Raw genomic sequence first — 27,868 nt, forward strand, 5'->3', positions numbered from 1 at the left:
AAGGCTTTAATTTAGAATTTCACAAGACAGTTTTCATTGTTGGATCTAGATGTTTTGATACCATCTTTGGAATTATGTGGCTTAGTTTTTTCCATCCAATTCTTGTAAAAAGCTTAAATGTCAGGTTTTGTCTCTTAATCCCACATAAAATCCACCCCTTCTCAAGGGACCTGGATTTTTGTTAAAAGAATAAAATAAAGTTTAATAATACATTGTAATTTTATTACTGCCAATGGGACTTAGAATACTTTGAGTGTTTTAATAGGATTGAAATTGTCTCAAAGTTATCTTTAAGAATATGTTGTTTGTTAGGCATAAACATTGTTTTTTACTTGTATTAATGTGTGTTCTTTTTGGAAAATAAATAACATTTTTTGTAAATTAGGTTTTTTACTGTCCTACGTACCATAATATATTTAAACATAATAAATATGACAACTTATATAAGTTAATATACAGTTTAATTTCAAGCAGACGTACGGTACATTTATTTTTAATGATCTGCAATTCTATTACTTACAAGTTAACAAATTATATGTCATAATTAGAACAGGAAACATTGAACAAACTTGGAAACTTGAATTAGTTTAATTAAAATGAATTAGAATGTCAGCTCTCCAAAAGATATGATCTAGTTCCAAGTTCATTATTTTAATCATAAAATCACTTAAACCTTCACTTACGACTTAATTATGTGGTTATCACATCAAAAACAATTGGTAGCTGTTCATTGAAGAGTATTAAAGTATTACCCATCGATATTAACAACTCATGGATTGCTGTTGTCTTGATATTAACAACTTGCTCAGTGTTGGCCATGCGGTCTAGCTTCCCCCACTCACGACTGGCAGAAGCAGACGCAGCCAATACACTCACCATAATAAAACACACATTTTTTTAGTTGCTGCTCTGTTGAAATATACAGGAAAAATATTGCTAACACATGTCAAACTCTTTTCACTATACAAAACTTTATGTCTGTTTTGTTTCTTGCACAAAATAACCCATTTGAACTCTTTCAAACTGCTTATTAACTAAACTCGATTTTAGATGTTTTTAAACAACTTGCTAGTTCCAAATTGTACATGGCAAAATAAAGTAATTGAAAAGAAATTATAGAAAGTGCAATATTTGTAATGTCAAACCTATTTTACTTAACTTATTAAACATTTCTGAATAGTATTATTTTGTTAAGTTTTTGCTTAAGAAATATGTTTGACGTAAGCGCATTACTTTTTCCATTCACTCTGTGATGACAATGTATCTTACAAAATAGGTCGCAAAACAGATAAAAAAGTGTCACGTTTACGTCTAACATAGATATGAGGCAAAAACTGAACAAAATTATCCTATTCAGAAATATTTAATGGGTACTTTGGTACTATACGGAGGCCACCCTTAAACAGCGTGCTGCGGCGGTTAAGTTAGGTTGGGTTATCATAAATATGTTTGTAAGACTTTACTAGTTTCGTTATGAATTGAACGAAACCAGATGAGTCATACTTTCGCCCGCCAAATCCTCTCCAAGTAGGCCAAAATCAAGGCGCATCACCTGTCACCGCCTGTATCTGGGTCTGTGCCTGGAGCGATTTATTGTTGTGCACTAGGTCAGTTTTGTCCCCATAATGAGTGACGTTCTTTTGAACGAAATGAGGAAAGTCCTACAAACATATTTATGATAATCTAATTTAACATAACCGCCGCAGCGCGCTGTATACAGGTAGCCTCAGTTTCAACTCAACCCTCGCCGACATCGCTGCCTTCTGGGAAGCAGAACTCAAAGGCCGCTAATCGTAATCATGTCAAATTTGGACAGTAAGTCAATTTAAGTATGTTCTTTCCAATTATGTAGTTATTTTTGGTATGAGGTACAAAAAATCCCTCTAAAATAAGTGGCCTCCAGATAATAACAAAGTACCGTGTAATGTGTAATAAATTGTTTAATAAGGGGTTTGAAATTACAAATATTGTATTTTCTATCCTTTCTTTGCAATTACTGGTTATTTTACCTAGTACAATTTGGAGCTAACAATATCAACAGTTGTGCAACTCATTAAAACCGAGTTTAGTGAATGTGTAGTTTTAAAGAGTTCAAATGGGTAATTTTCTACAAGAAACAAAACAGACCTAATGTTTAGAATAGAAAGAGTTTGACATGCATTAGCAATATTTTAACATAGCAGCAACTAAAACGGTGCGTTTTATAATGGTGAATGTATGGGCTGCGTCGGCTTCTGCCAGCCGGAAGCGGGGGGAGATAGACCAAAAACCGAGTCCGCAGTGCCACTGTGAGCGCAATACATAGAGTTCTTTACATCGTTGGCTGTACCTGACATTTGCACTCTGGAAGTTACTAGCTTAGAACTGCAACACATGGTAGAATTTTAGGTCTAATCATTGGAAACGGAATTTCTTCATACTTGACAGTCTGAGCGGGTCTGACAAAAACAAACAGTAAGGCCCTGTCTACACTGGGGCCAGTTGTGCTAGAAAGAAGGGACTGGTCTGACAAGAAATAAACTAGTTTGTTTTTTCTCCCTGTCACTTGTTGAAAATTGCTGTTTTAGAAGTAACTTTTCTTGTTGAGAGATGACAATGTACTGAATTCTGAGACTGAGACTAGCTACATTATAGGATCCCCGGGTGTCTTCTGGTTGGCTGACCAAGTAAGAGGGCCAGGCTTACAAGTGACCATGGGATTGCATCACAGCTGGGACAGCTTATTGTGCACCACCTCGATTCTATGTTCACTGTCTCCTAAGCTAAGCCATGAGATAGCACCATAGTATAAGGTATTGATTACTGTCTGGTGTGTGACGCCAACCTGACTGTAACTGAGCTTGGCGAGAGAGGCCCACTTACAAAATAGACTGTGCCAGCTTATTGGACATGAAGGGTGTCTTAACCAATTACAACCACTTACAACCACCACCACCACTTACTTACAAACGTCTTTGTTAGCAAAGAATGGTACTTATAAAGGAAGTACTGTAGTGTGTAAGTTGACAAGATGGGTGGTTTGTTTGTGGGAGATTCTTTTCTAGGGTAATTTAATATACATGTTTTGTAGAACAAGAAAAAGTATACCAACAGTTGGTTATCCCCACTGTGTGTATTAATTTAATATCATAATCGTTTGAGATTGAGACTAGGTGCATATTTGAACCCAAACATGAGTAGAAAGAAGTTAAATGCCTTGTGTAACTTTGTTACCGACTAAGAAGACCAGCTGTTTTATTAGTCAGGACCATTATTAAAAGTCCAATGATCAAGGACAGCTGGGTCCAGTTTCGAACCATCAAAACGCAATAATATTAACTTATGAAAACATTGGTTTAGTTTACAAATTATTAAGCATACACCAAAAAAGAATGTGTTAGAATGCCTACACAGTAAATAATAAATTTGCTAAATACTTTGGTTTATGGAAACATCTTGATAATTTTGTTACTCACACAACAGCAGTCATACTACAGCAAAAAAAGTCTGTTTTTAACACGTGTTGCAAGGGTCATTTTGTTTTTTTTATCAGCTCGAGTTGAGGACATTACTTATGAATCAAGAATGTTATGCAAGCTTCTATCTTAATTACTTAGATTACTAAGTAGTTATGGTTTGTATGACACCACTCTTTGCTCCTTTTTCTTACAAATATGTTGCAGTCTTTTGTAAAATCACAGTGGTGGATCCAGCCAGGGGAGCGTGTGCCCCCCTCTTGGCAAAAGAATTGCCTGCGGTCGCGGCAAAATTGTGGACATCTCCCACTATCACAGGGAAATCTTTGTCGTTACTTGCGAGCGTGGAAAATAATTTATCTTAGAAAACAATTGTTGTTTATAAAAAGTGGTTTTTGTGCTAAACACATCTGCCCCCTTTTGCTTACGGCAAGTCCAGCACTGGTCATACTTCTATCTCGCGACATTATCATCGCCTTCCCCGATTGCGGTAAAATCTTGAACATTGCCGCGAACACCAAGATTCGTTCTCGTCACCTACGGGCTGCGATCACAGTTAAATTATTGCATAGCAACCAATAAACAGAAACTGACGTTTTTAACTCAATTTAGGGGGGTTTCAATTAAAAAACAGTTAACGAACGGACACCCAGTTTTAAAAATAGTGTTAATTTGAACCCTCTCAAAGAAAACACTACAATTATGTTGCTATATGAAAAAAAAATCAATGTGTTTCTCTCTCAACAATATCCTGGATCGGCCTCTGTAAAATCATACATGTTCATCAGTTAAAAATCATGCTAAGTACTTTGCCTAAGGTTTATAACATGGACATTATGAAGGTTAAACGAAAATATCAAAAATAGCTTTCAATGCAACAACTTTTTATTTTATTACATAAAGCCTAAATTAAGAGGATGGAAATATTTTTGTATTTCGCTTGGAATCATTTGGATTTTACACAAAAAAAACTATTATACTATTAGCAAAACTAAAACTCCAATACAAATTTTTCCTTTAATGATAGTAAAATTCTATACCTAATAGTTTATGAAGAATATATAGTGTACTTATTTAAATTTAAATAACTTACAGTACACTTAGCACACAGTTAAAGAGGTATTTTGTACTATTTAACTTTTTCAACAACATTTTGTCTTCAGAAAATAGTATTTTGAGCATCGACAGAGTTGTTTGATAACAAAGAGCTGTCTATGTTATTAGCCTGTTACTACTATAATCCCGGAAAAATAAGAAAACATGAAAATAAAGAATTATTGTAATTGAAATCAGTTAAAAAACAATGTTAATTACAAAACTGTAAATAAAACCTTAACTTTTCAGGAGCTTTAAAAATTAAAAAAATCATTCAACACATGGCAGTGATAAGGTTAACTGGTTTACATATATTTAATCCAAATTACCTACACATTTCAAACATTTTATTTTCATGTTTCAAACAAGATTTTAATAAATCGGAAATGTTGTAAATTTGTGTCTGACAAATTTCAAAACAATTACTGGTAAGTACAAAGACACCTCTTGAACCACTTTCATATAAAAATAACCAAAATCTATGTATATGATTCGTTTTAGGCCCGATGATCATCACAAAGTTTTACAGTTTACAAAATAAATCCTCCCACTTGGAAATTTCTAAATTACGGCTACACGTATTACTTTAAAATACAAAACCGGCTTGGCTCCGTATAAAAACACGAGTAGAAGAGTAGCTAGGCTTCTCAGGCCGTGCAACTGAACAAGTGGATTAACACCTCAACAACATAGTTAGGATATGACGATGCTTTGAAAGCTATGAGTCCCTAGTCTATACAACAGCAGGATAACAACAATAGTGATAGATGTTATATACATTTAGGTAACAAACCTTGACGGACACCGGGGCCAATGTAATCTCCGATTTCTTCCTCTACGACTAAATTTGTACAAGATAAAGGAAAACACAAGGATTTAGGACAAAAAAGTAATACGAGGCAAAGTTTCAACAGATGTGCTTTCCTTGACATAAAACTAGTTTTAACAAATTACCTTTGTGGAAAATTGAGATGAATTAATCTGGATTGGTTAAATGTAAATGATAAAAATGTGTTCACAAATGTACTGAATTAGTCAAGAACAGATTAGTTTATACTTCCTGAGCTTTAATAAATGTCATATTTTCGAGATGTTTTGTGTTTGTAAAAGGTAACAAGTTTTATCATAACAAATAAAGATTGATAGGGTATACAAAAGCAAAATTGTGCATCAGAAATATCAAGATTAGCACCTCCAAGTGAAGGAAAAAGGTGAATTTTTGTAATTTTTACTTGAAGGATATAGTTATTCTGCTTTAAAGCAGCTTAAGTGACTTCATAAAATACATAAACTTTTAGATGTTTTCAAACATTGGAATAAGTGTTTTTTTTTTATATTTCATCTTCAACAATAAAAACTGAAAATAATTAAATACACCTTAAAATGCATCATACATAGATAATGATTCTGTTATAGAATAAGTCTAATCAAACTTATAAAACCTTAGAACTACAACTAAAAAATAAAACCAGCTATTTTCTGGGGTTTTAAAACTTAACATTATACATCAACATCAAAACTCAACGGATTCTTTTAAAGATGAATCACAAAACACAGTATCGAGACTGTGAGAGATTTACAAGGTTTGTTACTTCATAGCAGCAGGTTTAAAGGCAATATGTGCATATATGACAACCGGACTAACCTACAATACCGGTATAATACAATGGAAATAATAACTATACCGTATAAATAATGTGTAAAATCCACTCAGTGATGATACATTTAGTTTATAAAATCAAGTTACTTCAAAACGTAACGCAACTCATGACGTGTGTATAAAAGTGAGCATCGACTCGACCAAGGAACAAGACTGAAGACTCCGCGGCAAAACTGAGGAACTTAACAAAATGGCACCAGAGTCAGATATAATACAAGGTCAACCTATTAACCCGCAGGACATTTTCAAAGTTTCTCACCGGATTAACGGGAATATTTTAATATACTACCGATCAAAAACAAAACAGTTTTGTTTTACGATGGGTAATCTGATTTCCTCATAACAAAATTAGCTAAGTTAAACTCATTGATACTGGCACGGTTACTTGGCTATAGTATCTCGAGTTCAGTGTCTTAGAAGTCTCTGGCTGGCTACAAAGTCTATCTCCGCGTAGGTGAAGGAAGGGTCGGCAGCCACGTTGGGACTAGGGGTGGAAGTGGAGGAAGACTCGGTGAGCGAAGTCTGGGACTTGAGACTTCTGGCTTGGCCAGTGTCATCCTCCGAACTGGAACGAACCAGGTCTAGTGAGGCATAATGGATCTCCTTCTCACTGTAACAGAAATTAAACAACATTGTTTCGCCTTTTAGTATCGGAATAAATCTAATAAAACTATATCCTAACAAGATCTTACCTGTACTACAAAGGTGGGCCTACTACTTAGGATCGGCTTGAAATTATAACTTAAATAGCGTAAATTGACATTGTTATTTAGCAAGATTTTAACTTAGGCCTTGAGTATGAAATTCTATCCACTGGAGGAAAATCGTAGTAATCTTATATGAGGAAACTCATTGGGCTCCTCTAAAGTAAAATGTAAAGAAATTAAAGTTTCAAAATTGGCTAATTAATTTACAAACCTGTATTTTTTTCCTTTAGACATTTTCCATCGTGATTGGTAAAATAAAACAATCAAAAGGTTTTACATTTGGGGATCTAGAACCTGATCCGATTCTCAGGTGACTTTTAGTACCAAATGTACTAAATAGAAAATTGTATTTGACTAGACCAGCCACCGGCATATCTTTTAAAAGATTAACAGTTGCACTGGGTGGAAAAAAGTCCTAGGACAGTTAAATATTTAAAAAATAAACTTTGATAGAGAGCTACAAAACTTGGTACAAAGTGACTGGGCATTAAAACCATTTTAACACTTTATTCAGTGATACGCTACCCCCTCAGGGGACGGCCAGCTAGAGAGAAAATCTTAAATGTAAGCATAGGTTGATATGTACATAAAACAAGAGGCTTTCACTAGTACTCTATTAGTGAAGCATTGATTACAATGCCGCAAATATAAACTCAAATGGACAACCAAGTCGATAATGGCCGCTCTTCAAAGATTTCTTGAATCTGCCATTTTGAATTTGTCAATGGATGCCATTTTTTACTCACTAGTCCTTTTGAGTCAAAATTTGCAGCATTGAATTCTGCTAACAAAGACCTTTAATTTGATGTGCATATCAACCTATGCCAACATTTAAGCTACCAGTACACTATCGCCGAACATTCGCCCGAATGTTTCGCCGAATGTTCGGGTCAGATTGCGACCACGAATGTTGACGAAAGTGCAGCCCGAACCATCCCGAACTAACCAAGTACACCATCGGCTAACTTCGGTCGAACAGTGCTAAACCCAATATTGCGTATTCGCGGCAAAACATTCCCACCAAACTTTGTGCAACATGGACGCTAACGTCAAAGACTATTCTAGATGATTATAGAGGAAATTCTATAATTTCCGTTTGGTGTTAGACACCACTTGAATGTGTATCCTAAGATTCTTACTTCTCTGTGGCTTAATAATTTAAAATTAATGCTTGATTTTTTTTATTAAAATGTTTGTTTTATTAAGCGATACTTTATATATGTATATATTCAATTAAATTATCCCACGGCCACAGAACAGGCTCACTATGGTACAGTTCCAGTTCCAAAAATAACAGTGTTTCCTCCGTACACTCCGTACTTTGTACAATTAATTTATCTATATAAGATCTAGTTGAAAATAATTTAATAACAAAAACTAAAAGTAACTCTAACTAAACAACCACTGCAGTAAATACTGTAGAAAGAAAGCGTCCGTGACTACGAATGACAGCGAGTGTGTACTGGCTATGTTCGTGCCCGTCTGCGCTCAGCATTCGTCCTAGTTCGTCTCCTTTGATTCACGACGGGAGACCGCCAAAAAAGCGAGCGCACCCGAACACGAATGTTGGCGATGCGAACTACCCCAAATGTACACGAGCACACTATCACGTTCGTCTTAGTTCGCCTACATTCGGCGATAGTGTACTGCAGGGATTAAGATTAGGCCTGACTCTCAAATCTAGTAAGCCGCAAACCTAATCAATGAATTACGTGTTAAAAAGGTATCCATTAACTCTGTACCAAGTTTTGTAGCTCTATCTTTATTATTTTTTGAAACTGTCCCGGGACTTTTCCACCTTGTATAGAAAACAAACCCCAATAAAACTATCACAAACTAAATACTTTTAAAATATTAATGGTATATAGAATGGGAAGATGTTATTTTTACGCTCAATAAAATGTCTATCCTCATGGCCAAGTTAACGTGGACCCAGAGGTTGGGTTTGTGCTTCGAGCCGGCTATTGTTCACAGATTCGGCAGATGTTCCCTTATTACAACTGCTCTACTGAACGAGAAAAATAGCCACCTTGGGGCATAGGGCCAACTACCATATTCACATTAACTTGCCTACTACTATAAGAAACATTCTTTTCTTTCTTGGTCAAAATCACTATTTCACTAAAAACCTGATTAGAAAAGATGTATCAACTTGGGTCTAATATTGAAAATTGAATTACAAAATGAACTGATTCATTTAAACTATTTCTCCAAAATAAATACATTTGAGATGCTTACTGCACATAAATATAACAAACTACTTCCAAATTTTTATCACTATATAATGTATGGAAAGTAAATAAAAAAAATATGTCTAATTGTAACACTTTACACTTAGGGTATATGGTTAACTCACGAAACAGCAAATTATAAAAGATGGGAAAATTATAAAAGGTGGTCTAAATTGTCTAACGTTGGCCATAAGACGTTTCCAAAATATAATTTTCATTTGATACTACCTGATAGCAAATTTTTAATTAATTAACTCACCCTACACTGCTGACTGAGGATGTTCTGGACACTACTGACGGGTCAGAGCTGTGAGCTGTGCTGTCACTGGACACTTCACTAGTGTTCAACTCACTTAGTCTTGCACTCACTTCATTCACACTGTCATCACTGATCTTCAATGTAAAGTTAGACATGTCTGAAACCAGTCTCTCCATAGGTTTCTTTGTGCTCTCGTTTTGACTCGCTTCTGCGACTGCAGCCGGTGAAATGACGGCATAATCGTCTGACACCTCCGGAATCGTTCCAGGCACAAAATTCACATAGTCACTGTCGACTGTAGAGGGGTTCTCTTCTTTTGTTTCTTCATGAGGCTGTGAAAGTCTCACAGTTCCGCTTGATGCGTCCACTGGACACATTGAAAGTTCATATTCTTGTTTCGCTGTGAAAGGTTTCATAGGCGAACCGGGACTGTTCAGATTCAGAGGAAAAATTGTTGTGGTGGATCCTGAAGGGGTGGTCATACCGCTGCCGGTATTGGACTCTTTGCTGTCTCTTCTCGCTGTCTTGCGGTTTCTGTTCCTTCCCAAGGAAGAAAACGGACTAGATGATGGGGAGGCACTGCCGTAGCTATTAAGAGGTAGGAAACAAGGTACTTTGGGTGGAGTTCCTGCTGAATGTTTGCGACTACAGAATGGAAACACTGGACTCATAGTTTGGCCCTCTTTGCTATTAGGCTGTATCGCTATCGGCTGTGAGCTATAGCGATTTCGGTCTTTTCTGCTGCCTCTCCTTTCTCTTTTGTTCGAACCATCACCTGACATGTTGAGATAATCTTCATTTTCACTTTTCCTACTCTCGATGGAAGCTTTTCTCTGAGATTTATTCCTGGACCAGGACATTTCAACATATCCTTCAGGAGCTTTTTTAGGAGTATCAACTGGGGCTGTTCTTCCGACTATGACCTTGCTGTTATTATTGTCTTCGATTAAAGACATTTTCCTTTTTAAACTCATATCCAAATAGTCTTCCTGTAAAGAACCTCTGGGCCTTATTAAATTTTGAGAGGTCAATAGAGGCTGTTTGATCAAAGGAGTCGGGTTGGTTTTAAATTGAGGATTACGATTCTCTGTTGTCGGGAAAGTATCCACTCGAGGCTGAGTAGACTTTGGTAACACAGGTTTGGCTTCACCACCGGGCTTCATTTCCATGTACTCGTCGTTGTTGACAGGCGACTTCGGTCTCAGAGCAGTTCTAGGTGAAGAAGACAAGTTATTTGTCACCGAGTCTCCACTTCTCAACTCGTCCCGGGATCCTGAAGTCATCTCGACATAACCAGAATCCGCCTCCGGCACGCGATACAGGGGAGGTGATGCGTGATTTATTGGAGGTGAAGACGACAAGAAAGCCATTTTACGATCAAATGCATAAGTGGTTTTAGGAGGTGATCTTCCAATGATGTTTCCAAATCTGTTTGTCTTGGGAGGGGACGGTGCCAAGTGAGTCACGTCCACATCGAGGTCAGAGGGTTTGGGTGAGGACCGTGGAGACATCTCCATGTAACTCCCTTCCGCTGTAGAGTAAGATGAAGCAGCCGAAGACACGCCAGACCCTGAGGGTAATGTCAAATGCTCAGAACTGACTGACGTTGCGGGTTTCTTGAATGGGTTTTTGTTGCGAGTGCGAGACTTGTTGTTCTTGCTGAAGTCCAGTTCCATAAGATCGTCGGAGGGTTCCACAGAGGAGTGAGATGAGTGACGAGTGGGAGGCGTAAGATGAGGATGCAGCACCGGCCGCGCCTTTGGTCCTCGAGACCCAACTGAGAATGCTCGGACACGGAGTGGCTCACATGACGCTACTGGGTCATTCCTGCAAACATGGTGAACAAAACTTATTATTTCAAGCGTGAAACCCAAATTATATAAAAAAACTTGGGCCTATCCAAAGTAAATCTTGTTTAACATGTTATAAATAGACATGATCAAAATCCCTAAAACAGTTAAGTCAAATGGGCTCATTTGACTTATCCTTTGAAGGATAGCCTAAAGGGTATCCTTTTACAAATTGAATAGAAGGTCCACACTGATCCACTCACCGGCTAGCAGTGCTGTTGTTGATGTTCACTGGCCGAGACCCAACACTGTACGCACGGGCCGGCCTTTCATTGGGAGTGACGTCGTCATCACGACTGATCAGAGTTGATACCCTCTCCAAGTTGTACTCGGAGAACCGGATGTCGGTAGAGGGAGTACCGGAGGTGATGGAGCAACTACTTCCAGAGGATACATCTCCTGGTGACAGGTTGGTTGTGTTAGCTTAGCTTAGAATCAAAAGTGTCTAGGAATTTTCAAAACGGAACCCAGCTGCCCTTGATCATTGGATTTCTATAAATGATCCTGTCTAAAGAAACAGCTGATCTGAAAGCTACACAGATTATGCACTAGCCTATAGGGAAGTAGCTATTACTGTATGTAGCACGGTAAAACCTAGGCCCGGGACCAATTTACATTTTCATTTTGATACCCCAGAGGCCCGCCAAAAACACCTTTCGTTCAAATTTGTATATATGTATATGTGTCTGTGAACGTGAATCACTGTGTTTTCATGGTTCTCACGGTCTGCTTTAATAAATTTCTCCGTCTCCAAACAATGTTAGTTTTAATGACAAAACTTTCCTTTTCTAACCAGCACACAACGTTTCATAGCCGATTAATACGACACCATTATTAAATTTAACATTGCTTGGATCTATAAATGCAGGAAAGCACAAGACCGTAAAATCCTTAAGCCCATTCCATGAATAGAATGTAATAATCACCCAGTCGGCGCAGAGTGAAGAAAGATAAAAGAGATAGAGATAGAGAAATAAAGACAGAGACCGATAGACGTGGTGTTGAGAGGGAGGGTAGGGGAGAATAAGAGGACAACAAATTTGGTTTTGAGGCGACAGAGAGGGAGGGGGGGGGGAGAGCGCGAGGTGGAGGAGAGAGAGAGAGAGTATTCTTCCTTATAGTTGAGCAGTCTCTCTCTCTCTCCCCTCCCCCTCTCTCACCCTCCCTTTCTGTTCCCTCAACCCCAAATTTGTTGTCCTCTCATTCTCCCCTACCCTCCCTCTCAACACCACGTCTATCGGTCTCTGTCTTTATTTCTCTACCTCTATCTCTTGTATCTTTCTTCGCCGACTGGCCGATTATTACGTTCTATTCATGTAATGGGCCTAAGGATTTTACGGTCTTGTGCTTTCCTGCATTTATAGATCCAAGCAATGTTAAATTTAATAATGGTGTCAAATTTATCGGCTACAAATTCTTAAGTACTGGTTAGAAAAAGCATTACATAAAGTTTTGTCATTATAACTAACATTGTTTGGAGACCGTGAAATTTATAAAAGCAGACCGTGAGAACTGTGAAAACACCGTGAATTTTGTTGAAGACAAGTAGTGGGAACCCTGTCATGGAAAGAATGATAAATATTAGTGGTGACACTAGGACGTGAACCCACAATATCAATACCTTAGATACTTTGTCCAACTGAGCCGTAGTCATGTAATTGTACAATGGCACTAACCTCTCTTGTTATGCTTATGATCCATGTCCACGTAGCCGTCCTCCTGTGTGACTGGAGCCATTGGAACATAACCTTCCTCGGCCAAGCTGCTGCCTCGTGAGTGATTAGTGGATCCTGCTCGGTTATACACCACCCGCGAGTCTCCTAAAAGTCAACATGGTTAAGTTTCTATTCTCTTGGCAAATTTATTAAGAGGGAAGTTAATGAAAAAATAACAATTTGTATCGTTTTGAGTAAATATAATTGATTTAAGAGTTGGTTTCTGAATGTAATGTAGCAGTGCATTTTATTAGGTTAGGTTAGGCAAGTTAACTACCAAGATCTAACCTGATCCAATTGATATAACATAACCAAAATCACCTCAAAAATCCCTTCTCTGAGGAGGGTATCCACATCATTTAATATTTGTCACTTTAATATGATACAGAACTAATTAGTTCACAGAATACTTTTCATAGAGTATTTGAAAATAATTAAAATGTTATTTAAAAACCTTTAACATATTGACATCAGTGATAAGAACTCCACTGCTGAACCAACTTCATAGATCATGGCAAAACTAACAACAGTGTTATTTACCATTGGTTAATTTAGAATACACTAAACTTTTACTCAGGTATAAAGCTTTTACACGCAAATAGTCTTTTTATTTCTCTACCCGATTCCCCAACGTTTATAATATATAGAATTCATAAAATGGTTTACTCAAAATACTGTTATTATCACCTATGTATGCCCAAGGCCACACTAAAAAAACAGGCCGTAATGCTCGTCAAGCATGACGTCACGATAGAAGATGACAATGACGTAATGTTTTAATCTTTCCTTGGAAAATAAATAAATAAATACCTACGTCATTGCCGTCTTCTATCGTGACGTCATGCTTGACGAGCATTACAGCCTGTTTTTTAGTGTGGCCTTGGTGTGCCGTTGCTCTATATACAAAACATTCACACAATGAATTCAAATTCAAATAAGTACACGTCCATCATTAAAAAGGCGATCTGTGTTCTGATCAAGCACACTAGGCAGCTAACATGATGAAAGATAAGTCTTTCTTTCTACAAAGACCTAACCTGCATACTGAATTTTGGCGAGATTCATCAAAATTCTTAAGAAAAAAACAAATAACATACCTGGACTCATGGGCATATAAGCCCCAGGGGTCTCAAGGGGAGAAGAACCACAAGGGCTGTACACATCCATGAATGAACCCTGTAAGTTTCAATTGCATTTAAAAACTTTTCTACTTCAAAACTCATCGATTTTTCTAAATAATTCAAACTTAGTACCATGTTATATATTGACCATGGTTAGGTGTGCTTTTTTTTTGGACATCAAATGCACCCAAAAAATTCTTATTGGGTGAAACGACAATAAGCAAACAATAAACATTTCGTCTACATGTAATGCTCCATTAGTCTTTCTTCAGAGATTTGTCACAATAAATAATCAACAAACGAGGTTAGGTGGGATGCCTTCAATTCTCTTGATGTTTCTAAACACTAACTTTACTGTTTACTTACCTGGGATGGTGAGCTGGACTTGAACCCAGTATTGGGGTTGGGAGAGTATTTACGCAGATTGGCCAGACTACTATTGCTTTGTATCGGCAGACACAACGACCTCTCCATTACATAGTTGTTCAACTTCTCATCTTCCCCTGTAAACCAGCATCTCGAGTTATACAAATCTGTGAGAAATCAGCTTATGGTGGAAATGTAGTTGTAAGTTTGTTTAAACGAATAGTCAATGAATGGGATACGTTAGGTTACTTTGGGCCGCAACCACATTAGGCAGTTGTTATTCTGTCCACTTTATAAAGTCTGTTTAAACCTCTTGACCCTTTTATTTTTAACGTCTTGAATCCAGTAGCCTCTTAAGGGCATCTCTATAAATTATGTGATAAAAATAACTAACAAATTCAATTAATGCATTAATTAAAACCTAAGGTCAGAAAACATGTCATATAATATGTGTACGATAAAAATAAAAAAATGGATTCTATTACTTAACTATATAAAAACATTGTTACAGTAAAATTAAATGTATATAATTTCCAGCCAATTATTAAGAAGTACCCACAATAATATAACTCATGAACTCTTAGTGTAACTTATGAACTCATCAAACATACATTATTATAAAAATCCGAAAACTCTAGTTTGTATGTTTTTTGCTAATAGCCTAAGTTCTAGTTGGTCTTAAAACACAGAAAAGGTTTAGTTTACTAACCAGCGTGCCATGGCGCATAGTCGTCAGAGTTCTCCTCCAAGATGACAGGCTCATCAGGGGTGAGAGAGTGTCCGTAACGACTCTCCCCCTCCATCCCCCAGCCTCCCTCTCCTCCGTCCCCGTCCATGGAGAGTGATGAACCTGCAGAGTCCGTCGAACACGCACCAGACGCCGGACTGCAACAAGTTACAACACTACAGGAGACTGGGTAGTGTCGGGGAAATTAACTATTTATTCAGGTATGCCTTACACTATCTATGCAGCAACACACACCTAAGTTTACAGCGCACTGTCCTTGGACCTTAAGCTTTAAAATGAATCCTTAACAGCCATGCTACTACCTTTTTCTTAGCTCGAGATATTTTGTAGTGACCGATTCGCTTATGGAATTAAATATATAGATTTGGGCTTGAATTTAGTAAAAAAATCCTTAACTGATAACGGTTTTAACCGCAAAATCTATCCGTACCCTATACTCCAAACATAACAGATCCTAGTGACTAAACTAGAGTAACCTAGAGTAACTTCCCAAATGCCAAAAGAATTCACCTCACATACCTGACAGGACTAGAGCCAACAGGCGGAGAGTAAGAGATGTTCCTGATGTACATGGAATGGGGGCGGTGAGCGGGGGCGAGGTGTCTAGCACTGGCGGGGGGATGGGGCAGATGATGAGCTCCCTCGCTGGTTGTGCGGGCCCTACTGGGCAGACTGTCACAACGGTCACGGACCCCTGTTAGACCTAAAACAGGTCAAACGATCTAATGAGTACAATAATTATTGAAAAGGAAAACCAAGTGGCTGATCACAAATTTTGAAAAGTGATAGAGTTAAGTGAAAAAATTAGAGTCAAAGAGCTAATATAAATATCCATTTTGATGGATACAGCTTATATTATGATTCTTGCTTCACCACTAACGCAATAAAGTACCTGAAAACTAATGCAACAGGTCCCTATTGAGGTGGGAATCAGTCCACCAGAACAATATAGACTCCAGAAATACTCAAAGCTCTTCATTCAAGATAATAACCCCAATCTTTCCTCTCAACTAGCTTTTATAAAGATATATTTTATAAACACTGACAATTACTCCAGTTTTAAGTTATTAAGTGACACTTCTTTTCAATCTGTTCTTTGAAGACAAGAAGACTAAATACCAATGTTAAGTTTTGCCACCCTTTTAGTTTTAATATGTATCTATTAAGTGCTCTAGACTCTAATTTTCTCAGGTAAGCTATCTAATCTAAACTATATTCCTTTAAATATCCCAATTATGGAAAAATAAATTTTAAGGTGATACAATCATTAAGGATCAGTGGGGAGGTGGTAATACCTGTGAAAAGCTTAAGGTGTTTGTATACTCTTGGGACAAGCTAGCTTACAATTAATGAACTGGTCCTTGAAAGTGAGAATGATAAAAAATGTTTTTTTTTAACTACACAAAGTTAATTGTTCAGTATGTTAGATAAGCTGGCTTACAAGGTTGATAAAGTTGGCTTTGAAAGTAATAACTATTTTATTTTTACAAGCTTTGAATACAGCTGGTTACCACATAAATGTCTACTACGTTTCAGAGCAATAACCATTGAAAGAAGTTTTGGGAAAATCGGTAAAAATAAGAAACAAAACTCTGGCATATAATTAAAAAATTTCCAGAAAGCACAAAAAATATGTCAAATAACACTTATATTAACATTGGACAAACTGTAAACTTTTTAAACATTTTAAAAACTATGTCTCTGCATAGAGAAATAACAAACCGGAAAGATCAAATGGCGCACAACACTTGTTACAAAATGGCCACTCATTAGGGAAAATGGAAGACAATGTATGTATTTTATAGAATTATAAGAAAGGAATCGTGATGAATCCTTGGGAAGAATTATATATTTACAAGGAAAAATTTAGAAATAGAAATAAGCTAATTAATGAACAAGTGAATTTTGACTCAAGTTGTACTTATAGAAACTTACTGGACGGTACTTCCGGTAGCCAATAGTATATAAGTGACGCCATTTTTGATTCTTGTCATTCGCCTATTGGGTCTGATGATGATTGGAGTATCCAATCGAAATCAATCACCACTTACCATCTTTGATATGTATTTACAGTCTTATGAATAAACAGTATGGCGTGCCAGGCGTAGTCTCCGACCGCATGCTGAGGACTTTGGGCGGTTACCAAGACCGAAGCCAACAAGTGTAAATTAAATATATTATTGTTATTTGACGTATCTTTTGTGCTTTCAGGTAAATTAATAACACGTACAATGCTGATCAAGAAGTTATTTTAAAAAGTGTCTATTTTTTTATCGATTCTTTGTTGAAGGAACATAAATTTTCTAAACTAATTCTCCCACAAAAAGTACAATTACTTTCACTAATAGGTGACAAACTATAAATAATAAAATAGTTCTTAAAACAAGATACATTTTCAAAATCACCCCTTTAAAATGGTAATGACGAATCAATACTCCTGAAATATAAAAGCTCTGTGATTAGTAATGCAAGCTTGGCACATAGAAAAAGAAAAGCAAATAAAATGAAGCAGAAGCAGTTTCAGAAGAAAAAAAAACATAAAGAGAAAATGGTAGGTATTGCTTAAATACTTTCTTAAAATATCACAGCCCTACAGTTTTACTTTAACTCTCAGGGAGAAAATGTTAGTCAAAAACTTAATTACTGTATCTTTATGTCTTCTTTTTCACCAATAATCCTAAAATCTGTACTCTGATACCAAGGTTTGCCACCTTATTTCCTCACTATCTTAAAAAGCTTTGATTTACTTATATCAAGCTTATTACCTAATAAACATTGTTATGATTGTAATGTTGATATTAAAATGTTAATATACACCTTCTGTTCATGGTTCATTCACCTGTTTAACAATAAGAGTTTAAACAACAACACAGTAATCAAATAATGTAATAACTTAAGAAGGTAATAATTTTGTAGGGAGCAAATTGGTAACATTTTTAATATGACACCATTGTGTTTCTAAAAATGTTAGGGAGCTGAAATATTCACAAAATATTTTCAAAACCTACTTGCAAGAACAATATACAAGTATTAAATCAATCACGTATAAACCTCTTCGTGCGACAGCCTGTATGACTTGTTGGATATTGGAATTTTAAATCTTCAATCCAGTACAGTAATTAAATTTTGGGAGAATCTTTATAGTAACTATTAAAAGTTTGTCTGATGGCCTAGTTTTGTGTGTTTTTTTGTTTTTTTTTACCTAAATAAAACCAACACTTGCTGTTTTGCCAATATTGAAGCCCAATAGGTAGGATAAAGCATAAATTATAAAAGCATGCTTAAAGCAACCAAATTTAGCCCACAAAACGCAAAATGTTATAGTTTAAAGTAATAGGACAAATGTAATAAAGGGTATATATTATATTAATATACTTTAGTGAAGACTAAAAAAGTTTGATGACATTTGCACTGAACTTATTTAATTTAATTTGAACACTGTACATGCCTTAAATAGTGAAAAATAAAAAGTAAATCTTGTAAATTTGTTACCGACTGTGGGTATTTGATTAGGCTAGAAAAGGCTATATCAGCCATTGCTTCCAAGAATTGGTATAAGGTTTTGACTTGTTGATAAATAACTTTTGATGGAGAGCACTTAATGGAATCTAAGGACACTAACAAACAATGCCTGATATCAAAATAGCTTTCATTAGATCTGATTCCATATTGTGTAGGTCGTAATTTATCCATGTCCTGATTTCATCTTCTTTAGGTGAGTCGAGGGCTCAGTTTTAGGCCGGCCGCACACTGATGCAGCATTTCACCCGAAGCAAGTGTTGCGAGGCAAAATGTTTCACTGGGTACGAGCGCCCCATGTATTTCAATGGGACGCCGCACACTGATCAAGCAAACTTTGCGAGGCGCCTCGCAACGCATTGAAACATTTGAGCAGTTGCTCGACGAATGAATCCCATACAGCACAGTGTTTGACGTTTCAAGGAGCAAAACGTTCTGCGCATGCGCCAAATCCCTTCTAGCTAGTAAAGCTTAGTGGCTTTCAAAATTCAATTGACCGTTTGTTGTTTAAAAAATAACTCTTCTTTGAAAGATGAATTTTGAAGTTTCGTTAAAGCTTAACAATTATATTTTGAATTTCCATTGAACAATATTGTTGTTTAATTTTTCTTGCTACCACTTTGGTAGTCATACAGCCTATGCAAAGTAGTAAAATAATTAAGAAATTACCAAGGTTACTCAGTTCACATTATTTATATAACCATCACGACTTTAGCTAACAATAATTCCTTACGGTATTTAAAACCTTTCTCATTAAATAGTATAGCAATTATTCGACAATAATTGTAAAATTTCCCTGGATCTGATTTAATTTCTGAGTGGAAAGCTGTTTATCAACAGATTGATTGGGTAAACCCAATGTTGTCTTTCTATTTAGTCCAGCATTATGCAAAAACTGACATACAGTAATAGCTACATTGACTTCCTCGTCATATATTTATGTTAAAACAATACTGTAGTATAGGACCAGTAAACATAATATTTATTTTTCTTAATTTTGCTTGAAACCAAATGCTGAATCACGCTTGAACCTCCTGCACACTGGAGAAGCAAATAAACAAAACGCTTCAAGCAAATCGTTGTGCAACATTTTGCTCCAGGTGAAATGCTGGATCAGTGTGCACCCAGCCTTAGGGATCAGATTAAATTTTTCTACAATACAAATCACAGGGTTTTTACTGTATGTGACCTCAACGTCCAATAAATAAAAAAGAACCGTCAAGGTAAAAAGATAAAACTCAAAAGAAAATCTCAAGCAATAACACAAAATAAATGGGTACGTACTATGTGAGGTTGCGGGTTTCTTGGTGGTGGGTCTGGTACCAGTGCTGGCGCGTCGAGAGGGGGGGAGGGGGGAAAGGGGAAACGAATATGTGCGATGATGAGTTCCCACTCCAGGTCCCAGAGCTGCCCAAAAAACCACATTCAGCTCTCCCGCCCAAATTGCATTTTTTTTAAAGGTAAAGGTAGCCTATTTTTTATATATTTCAAAAATATGAATTTTGTTAATGTTGTGTTTTTGGCAGAGAAGCTCTTGTGATTACGATAAAATTTTGAAACTGACAAAAAGATAGCCAAGGTTCTTTGCAGTCCCTGCATTGTTAATAATTCTTTAAACTTTTGTAATTTCTTCCCAATTCTTAATTAATTTTTATTCCTTAGATATTAATTTGGGATTTATATTACATATCTATCTGGAGATTAAATTGTTCTATTAACAACAGTAAAACATAAAAATCTTAGATTTTTTAAATCTTGGTTCACATTCACAATACCAAAAGGCAGATTTTGGAAACTTATGAACACTTGTGAAGCACTAAACCAGAATGAGTACCGTAGCATAGTTGTCTACTAGCTTTTATTGTTTCTCAATTCCAATTGTTTATGCAATTCAAGGTCCAAATATCAAAGTGGCAGGTGAAACTCTTAAAATCTGTTCTACAACAGTGGAATGGATACAAAATCATAATGGTAACCAAAAATCCTAACTGATGGTGAATTTCTTAGAACAAAAATCAATAGGTCTATCTAAGGTTAAAAATAAAGAGTTGCAGGACTACAGTGAAAACAAGGGCAATATAAGCAAAAATATACACATCAAAACAATTTATGACAAATTAATCACAATGAACATTTGAAAATTGATTCTTGAAATTTTTGTAAACAAATTAATGAAGTAAATGACAAATTTGAATAAAAATCTGACCAGTTACTTATATGAAATAATATAAAAGATGCAATAAGGGGGGAGCAGTAGCAATATATACATGCCAACACCAGGCTGAAACATAATATAAGTACAAAATGCAACAAAATATTTACAAAACTAAATGGACAACGGACGTTGACAAATAAAAAGCAAGCGGTCACCATTTGATAGGCCAACTAGAATCTAATAGCTAGGCTAGTTTGCTAAATTGAATAATATATCACATAAACACTTGCAGTATTGCATACAAAGCATTTTTATCTAAATGAGGCAAAATAAATGAAGATTTATATGCTAAATCTTGGCTTTTCAATAATACATTGTCGACACATCAACATTTCTCTTTTAACAAATTTGTTATCCAGGGTAAACTAAATTCCTGGTGAAACTCAATGAAAATGTTCAATATTCTTCCAAAAATTGTAGCTGACAAATTTACTTGGTTTGAAAATGATCTTGTCTGGTTCTGGATTTTAATTACAACTTTTAGTTCACATGTCAAGAGATTTGGATATCACATGAAGGCATGTTGAAATTATACAATAAAAAGTGTTAAAAGCATGAAAATAGAATAAAACATGCTAGACACCACCATTATATGGTAAAAGATTAAAGTAATACTGATTAGCATAAAGATAGAATGATGTATGTCAAATGAAAACAAGATATTTATAGAAATACAGTAAACCCTCATTAATCCAGACCCTATTAAAATACTGAATCCACTCAATCTGGGCAGCTTTTTGACAGCAGTTTACAAAAACTTCTAGCAGCTAAGTTTGGAATGCGCCACCCTAAAACTCGTGGATTTTATGGGTAGCATGCTTTCGTTACAGAGGATGTCAGTGCAACAGTGCAGTAGGGAAGAAATGCACTTTCAAACAGTTTTCAATAAAAATTTTCCATAATTGAGGGGTGGTTCAAACAGTAATGACAATTTTTAATAGATGATTCGGATTTATGTTACAGGTAATAGAAGTATGTATTTGAATGTTAAATGTAAAAATTAATACAAAAAGGTAACTACAGGTAAACTGAATAAGTCTGACAAACTCGGCACGCAATAAACGACAGTCCGGACTTCTCGGAAGATTATTTGTTTCTTGTAAATAATTTCTCGTAAAGAAGCACTACTGTGCAGACTTTGAGACTGGAAAACATGAGCTACACATACCTATTGTATGAATTTATGCTATATGAATTTGATTTGAAAGGAAAATGTACTGCATTACAGTCGGGACCACGGAAGTTTGCAGTTGGCGGCAGCCAATCACAAGACAAGGCTAGTGCTACGTAGCCATATGGCCCGTTGACAACACTAATTAAAATACTAAACAATATTTTCAAATCAGCTGGTATTATTAGATTTGGCAACAACGCACTGTCCTCATTGGCTCCTTCAAAGTAACGTGGTAAATAGGCTCCTCCCTCAACTGCAAACTTTCGTTGTCCCGACTTTAGGTCTCAATTTTGTCCCTAATCCCCAGTATTTTTCCAACTTGACACATTTCCGGTCTACATTACGCCGAGTTTCTGGAATTGTACCGTACAGTCCTGTATTTATACTTTTGCATCTATCTGTAAGAGATACCCAGTCCTAGACACTACATCTTTATATTTATATAACTTGGATAACTTCAAAACCCCAATGAGTCAGGATTAATGAGGGATTACTTGATAAAGGGATGGCCTAAAGAACCAGTTTAGAAGAATAAATAGGCAGTGGCATTTCCTTGTATGTTACCTGATACGGAATGTCTTCGTTGGTTAGTTCGAGCCGCGCTCAACTCGACTGTCCGATGTTGAGTGTTAGCGGAGCCCTTTATACTTCCGATTAACACAACTGAAACACGCATGCCACCATTCCCAAGCTACACTCACAAAAGTAACATTCCAACATGACATTATTGCAGTGCTTCAACATACTTCACTGGCCAGCTCGATAAACAAACTATTGATTTGCTTTAAGCATTCGGATTGTTAAAAAACATCACTGGAATTATAAACGTTTAATAGTTTATAAGAGTAAGTTTTAATATTTTTAGTGAGGCCAACAAAGAAAAATAAATTGAAATGGAAAATTGAAAACGCACTAAACACATCCAGTAACATAAGTGAGTACCTATCTGTAATCTATATAAATACAATTAGAGTTTTGTCTGTATATTGCTCAAAACTATAAATTTTTAGGTTATTTTTACGTTTTATACATTAAAGAAGCCGAAACAAGTCTCATCTCTGTCTGTCTGTCTGCCACGGCCCAAGAGGCATTTTACGCGGCCTTCTCCTGAAAAACAAGAGTACCTATCAAGATCCAAACCATTTTATTCACTGGATTGGCGAGAGTGTCTTTATGTGCAGTGAGAAATATTAGACTACTACAGTAACATACAAGGTTCATTGACCGTTAGTAATGTTGCAATGAAGATTTCTGCTTGCATAAAAAATATATTTGAACTAAAAGAGAATGTATTCAAAATAGGCCTACCGGTACTCTCTCTGTAAGAAATATTTTTTTAGAAACGGAATGTGATTTCTGCTTACTGCATAAAAGTTATAACATTTATTGTATGATGCCTTTTTTGGGTATGATCATCACTAAATTACTGTCAATGAAAAAAACAACAAGTGACTAGTTGATGTATTGAAACATTTACATGTATGATTGTCAACCAGCAAGCTATGAATTATATGGAATGTAACCTACATGATTGCAAAAGCATTTGAAGCACTACAATAAGTATGCAAGCATTAACAGAAAGCAAATGCTAACAATGTAACACAGTAGCAAATAATTAAATTAAAAGCATTATCAAAGCAAAAAGCTCACACTGTTAAGCTTTGCTAAAATCTAAATCACACATTGAAATACACTAAGGCTGAATTGCAACACAAAACCTGACTAAGGTTGAAATTTAAAATGATTTAATGGCCAATTACTCTTAATTAAATATAGATTATTTCGGTGGTGAATTAAATTCCACTAACTAAAACCGATTTAGTAATCTCCTCTTCAGATGATTAATTGCGATGTCTGGCATTTAAACCAAATTCTCTTTGACCCTATACCCTTTCAAAATGATGAAAATACAAAGAATTCCACCAACTCAAACAAATTAACCACTTGTACCAAACTTCGGTGTAACTATTTAATTTAAATATTCGGCGTAACTAATAGTAACATTGTAACTGATTTCTAACAGTTCCTCCAAATTTAAATTCATTCAACCAAAGATTTATCTTATCATAAAAAGTAATCTATTTCTTCTTCTCAAAAATTCTAACAATGAATTTATCCTAACAATTAACAAAAATCCTTATGTTTTATAACATGATTTAGCTACACAACTCAACACAAAAAATGTACAGAGAAATAAGCTTACGCTGTTAATGATAATGGTGAAAAGTATTTTCAAAAAGGTCAATGCCACAACAAACTGTTAAAAAAATCTCAGTCATTGTTGTTAGTGACATGTGGTGAAATTATCGTGAATTCCTTGCTGGAAATTGCTTACACCACAATATATACCAAATGATTAAATAGTTAAAAACCTCTCATCAAAACCAAGCATTTAAAAGCCTTAATCATTATCATTCATTTACAGTTTGCATTATAATGTAAAAATCAAAAGTGTGTAGGCCTAATAATAAATTAACTTTCTAAGGAAACTCTTAAAAAGTGGATTAGGCCTACTGAACTTCTTAACTGCAGGGTTTATTTAGTGATTTAAATTAACACTTGCACTCCAGACATGGCCATGACAGGATGTGAACAACCCTCAGATATAAACTTGAATACTTTAATGGCATTGATAAGTAAAAGTTTTATTAATAAAACTTTTCCCAATATCTCAAACTTTGGAGCTAAAAGAGTACAAAATTTAATGAATGGGCAATCAAAACTCAATTCTCCGGAGATTTTTAATGCAACTGTGACAAAAACCAAACACCATTTCCCACTTGTCGTCTATAAGCGCAGTCGCATGCAAGCGGGACAGGCATGCCAACAACAAACGTATTGTAATGGTAACGGTACCGGAGTGTGACGAGTCAGTGACGGAGGCGGGGCTGGTAGCAACACTGCTCCCCTCCTTGTGGCAAGGCAATGATCCCTCTGCAACGGCAACACATTGCACGTCGCGTCACCCACAATGTATACAAGGTATATCTCGAGTGTACGTTAGTATTGACATTCCTACCAAGGTCACTAACACTACAAACTGTTCCCATTCTCATGTTCACACTGTAGCCAGTTTTATAATGAAAAGTAAAGTAGTTGATGAGCCACCAACAGTGAGTGTTAATCTATATTGCTGACTTCTATGGAAAACAATAACAAAGCCAAACTTAGAGAATAATGTATTGCAACTATGGCGTCTTTTATACCATACAAATAATTGCATAGTTTTAAACTGTAAGAGAGAAAATATCATTTTGACTGTAGCAGTGTCTGTGAGGGGCTCATTTATCTATGTTCCATAATATGAATGATAAATCAATAACAGTTAGTTCAGGGCTGTATCCAAAAGTTAATGCTTTATCTGGATATTGAAGTAATTAATTTGTTCATGTAAACCAACGGTGGCAAGTTTTTATTTAAGGTTCGAAGAACATAGTTGAATGAGCTTCCCACAGAATGTGGGAGTGGGGAGATTATATTTTCATCAAGCTGTGACATACCGTGTGTATTACAGAATTGGTGCGACCTAATTGACATTAGCGCTCTGTCAGTGGCTTACTTCAACTACAGTAGAACTCCAACCATTTCAATTGTTACAATCTTTAAAACCCAAAAACTAAAGTAATGGTATTATAAAGGCAGAAGAAGCGGCAAAATCCTGAACATCTCCCGCAGTCATTCCATATCGTCTCATTCGTCTCTCACGGTTGTGTACCGGTAACATCATGATCATCTTCCTTGAGTGTGGAAAAATCTTTCAAATCTCCCGCGGTCACGAAAACATCATCTTCGTCTGGCGTGATCGCAGAAATATTTTTAATATCTCCAGTGGTTGTGTAAACATCATTATCGTTTCCTGCAGTCACGGAAACATTAACATCATCTTCCGTAATATTGGCAAAATCATATCTCCCGCAGTCATGTAGACATAATCAACATCTCCCGCGGTAAACATCATCATTGTCCTCCGCAATAGCAACGGATGTGTGCATGGTGGCTTTGCAGGCATGTTCTACAATCGGAATGGTAAAAGATCAGCTAGACTCGGCCTATTTTCTATTTAACACCCTCAATTTTGTAAAACGGTCTCAATTGATTCAAATAGTTGGAGTTCAACGGTACATTTTTATTTTAAAACTGGTTACAGCATTGACATGGGTATTAAATATGTATTTGTAAACATGATAGAGTTGCAATGTGTGGAGAGAATCTCCTTAGTGTGTTAAGGATTGTTTTTCACATAGCTGACTTTACTGAATAAGAGTTGGTCCTGGCACAAGAAACACAAATATAAATCTATACGCAATAATAAGAATATTTCACTCTCACTGACCAAAGAAAATTTGAATAAGGTAGAAATAATTTCAACTACATCAATTCTTTTTCACTCAAACTTCCACTAGTAAAAAATGCAGTAAGTGACAGTGAAATATTGCAATTTTTACACCTATTTGTCAATGTCATTGGCATCTTTTGAAATATTTGTAAAGGAACAGTGCAAAAACTTGTCTTGTTGTTGTTTATTCATGACATTTTTGGGTCTCTCGTGCCAAAATGGACTTGTTTTGATTCAGGTAAGCCTGTTATGACAACAACCATTAAAGCCTAAGAATTGGTGCCATACGTTACATTATTGCCCCCCCCCCCCTCCAGTTAATTGGTGTTAATCTCTTATAGGAATCTTGTAAATAATGTATGAAAATGCTGAATATAAGGTAGATATGATAATGACTCTTGTAATTATTGTTGAATAAAAGCTAATCACTTCTTAAATATTGTATGATAACATTGGATATAATGTAGTAATCTCCTAAATAATGTAAAATCATGTTGACCATAAGTCACAAGTTTCATTCATGGTATATAATAATGTTAAATGTAACAAGGGTAGCTGGTTATTAGTGCTGATGGCTAAGACCTAGCAAATCAAAATTTCCTAATAAGAAATACCTAGCCTAGCAAAACTGCAGCTATGCATATTACCACTGCTAGCTTGTTTTTTTCTCTTTTTATTTTCTAGAAGAGTTTTTAATCAAGTATTAACATATTGTGAGTATGACGTTCAGTGTACTGACTTTGCAAGGGTCAATTTTTGTATTAATAAATGCAATTTGATTGTACACAAATGCCAATATCTTAGAACTGTGTCAATTATGATTGTGTGAGTGTACTCGTTTACTGACAAGTGACAATATTGATAAATTAAGTCCTGTTTCTTATGAACATATATCTTCCCCATTCATAAATTTTTTACTTTCAGAATTAATAGTTTTTGTTATAACTGATCGGTCGAGGGGAAAATGTTTTCCAATAAATGTAAGGTGTAGAATAGATTCTGACTCAAACAGATGCATACATTGTTACTTTTATACCTCCCTGATTGCATTCGCCATCAATACAAGCAGTAAGGCACCTCATACATGTTGGCAGCTACTCTAACGCCACAAGAATTATCACCTATTTACATGTTAATCTGTAAAATGTAAATCACATAATCCAGCATATTTACACTAACTTCCGACCCCAACAAAAGATTGAATCGACTTATTCCAGCCGAGTTGCAAATTTGAAAATGTTGACAACTCTTACCTGCATGCGTCGGCCAACGCTGAATCACTGTGATTGGTTTTGATGCCTCGTTTGCGGAAGAAGATCGATTCCTTGATTTGGGCACTAAATCACTTTTCTTGGAGCAGTTAGTCATAGCGCTGCAAACAAAGACAATTGTTCACACCGAGCATGGATTAAAAAAA

General features: G+C 35.9%; 1 protein-coding gene across 5 annotated transcripts in view; it reads right to left on the reverse strand.

Annotated features, from left to right (window-relative positions):
* Positions 1-4,326: 4,326 nt before the first annotated feature.
* The window catches only part of LOC128988893 (insulin receptor substrate 1-B), a 41,262-nt gene continuing 17,720 nt past the window's right edge, over positions 4,327-27,868 (reverse strand). Inside the window, exons 7-17 of one of the 5 annotated variants that reach the window (XM_054410652.1) lie at positions 27,705-27,823; positions 22,680-22,778; positions 20,011-20,133; positions 15,727-15,910; positions 15,169-15,344; positions 14,460-14,596; positions 14,070-14,148; positions 12,934-13,077; positions 11,461-11,656; positions 9,408-11,234; positions 4,327-6,820 (exon numbers count right to left, since the gene is read on the reverse strand). In XM_054410652.1, coding sequence (XP_054266627.1) covers positions 6,616-6,820; positions 9,408-11,234; positions 11,461-11,656; positions 12,934-13,077; positions 14,070-14,148; positions 14,460-14,596; positions 15,169-15,344; positions 15,727-15,910; positions 20,011-20,133; positions 22,680-22,778; positions 27,705-27,823 — 3,289 coding nt within the window. In that variant the 3' untranslated portion in view covers positions 4,327-6,615. Of the gene's footprint in view, positions 6,821-9,407; positions 11,235-11,460; positions 11,657-12,933; positions 13,078-14,069; positions 14,149-14,459; positions 14,597-15,168; positions 15,345-15,726; positions 15,911-20,010; positions 20,134-22,679; positions 22,779-24,971; positions 25,050-27,704; positions 27,824-27,868 lie in introns of all 5 variants that reach the window. The other 4 variants (XM_054410653.1, XM_054410654.1, XM_054410655.1 and 1 more) reach the window with 4 other exon arrangements.

This window comes from Macrosteles quadrilineatus, unplaced genomic scaffold (genome assembly GCF_028750875.1).
Source record: "Macrosteles quadrilineatus isolate MER2022 unplaced genomic scaffold, UCM_ALF_1.0 Scaffold_3__2_contigs__length_128488019, whole genome shotgun sequence".
NCBI classification, from domain to species: domain Eukaryota; kingdom Metazoa; phylum Arthropoda; class Insecta; order Hemiptera; family Cicadellidae; genus Macrosteles; species Macrosteles quadrilineatus.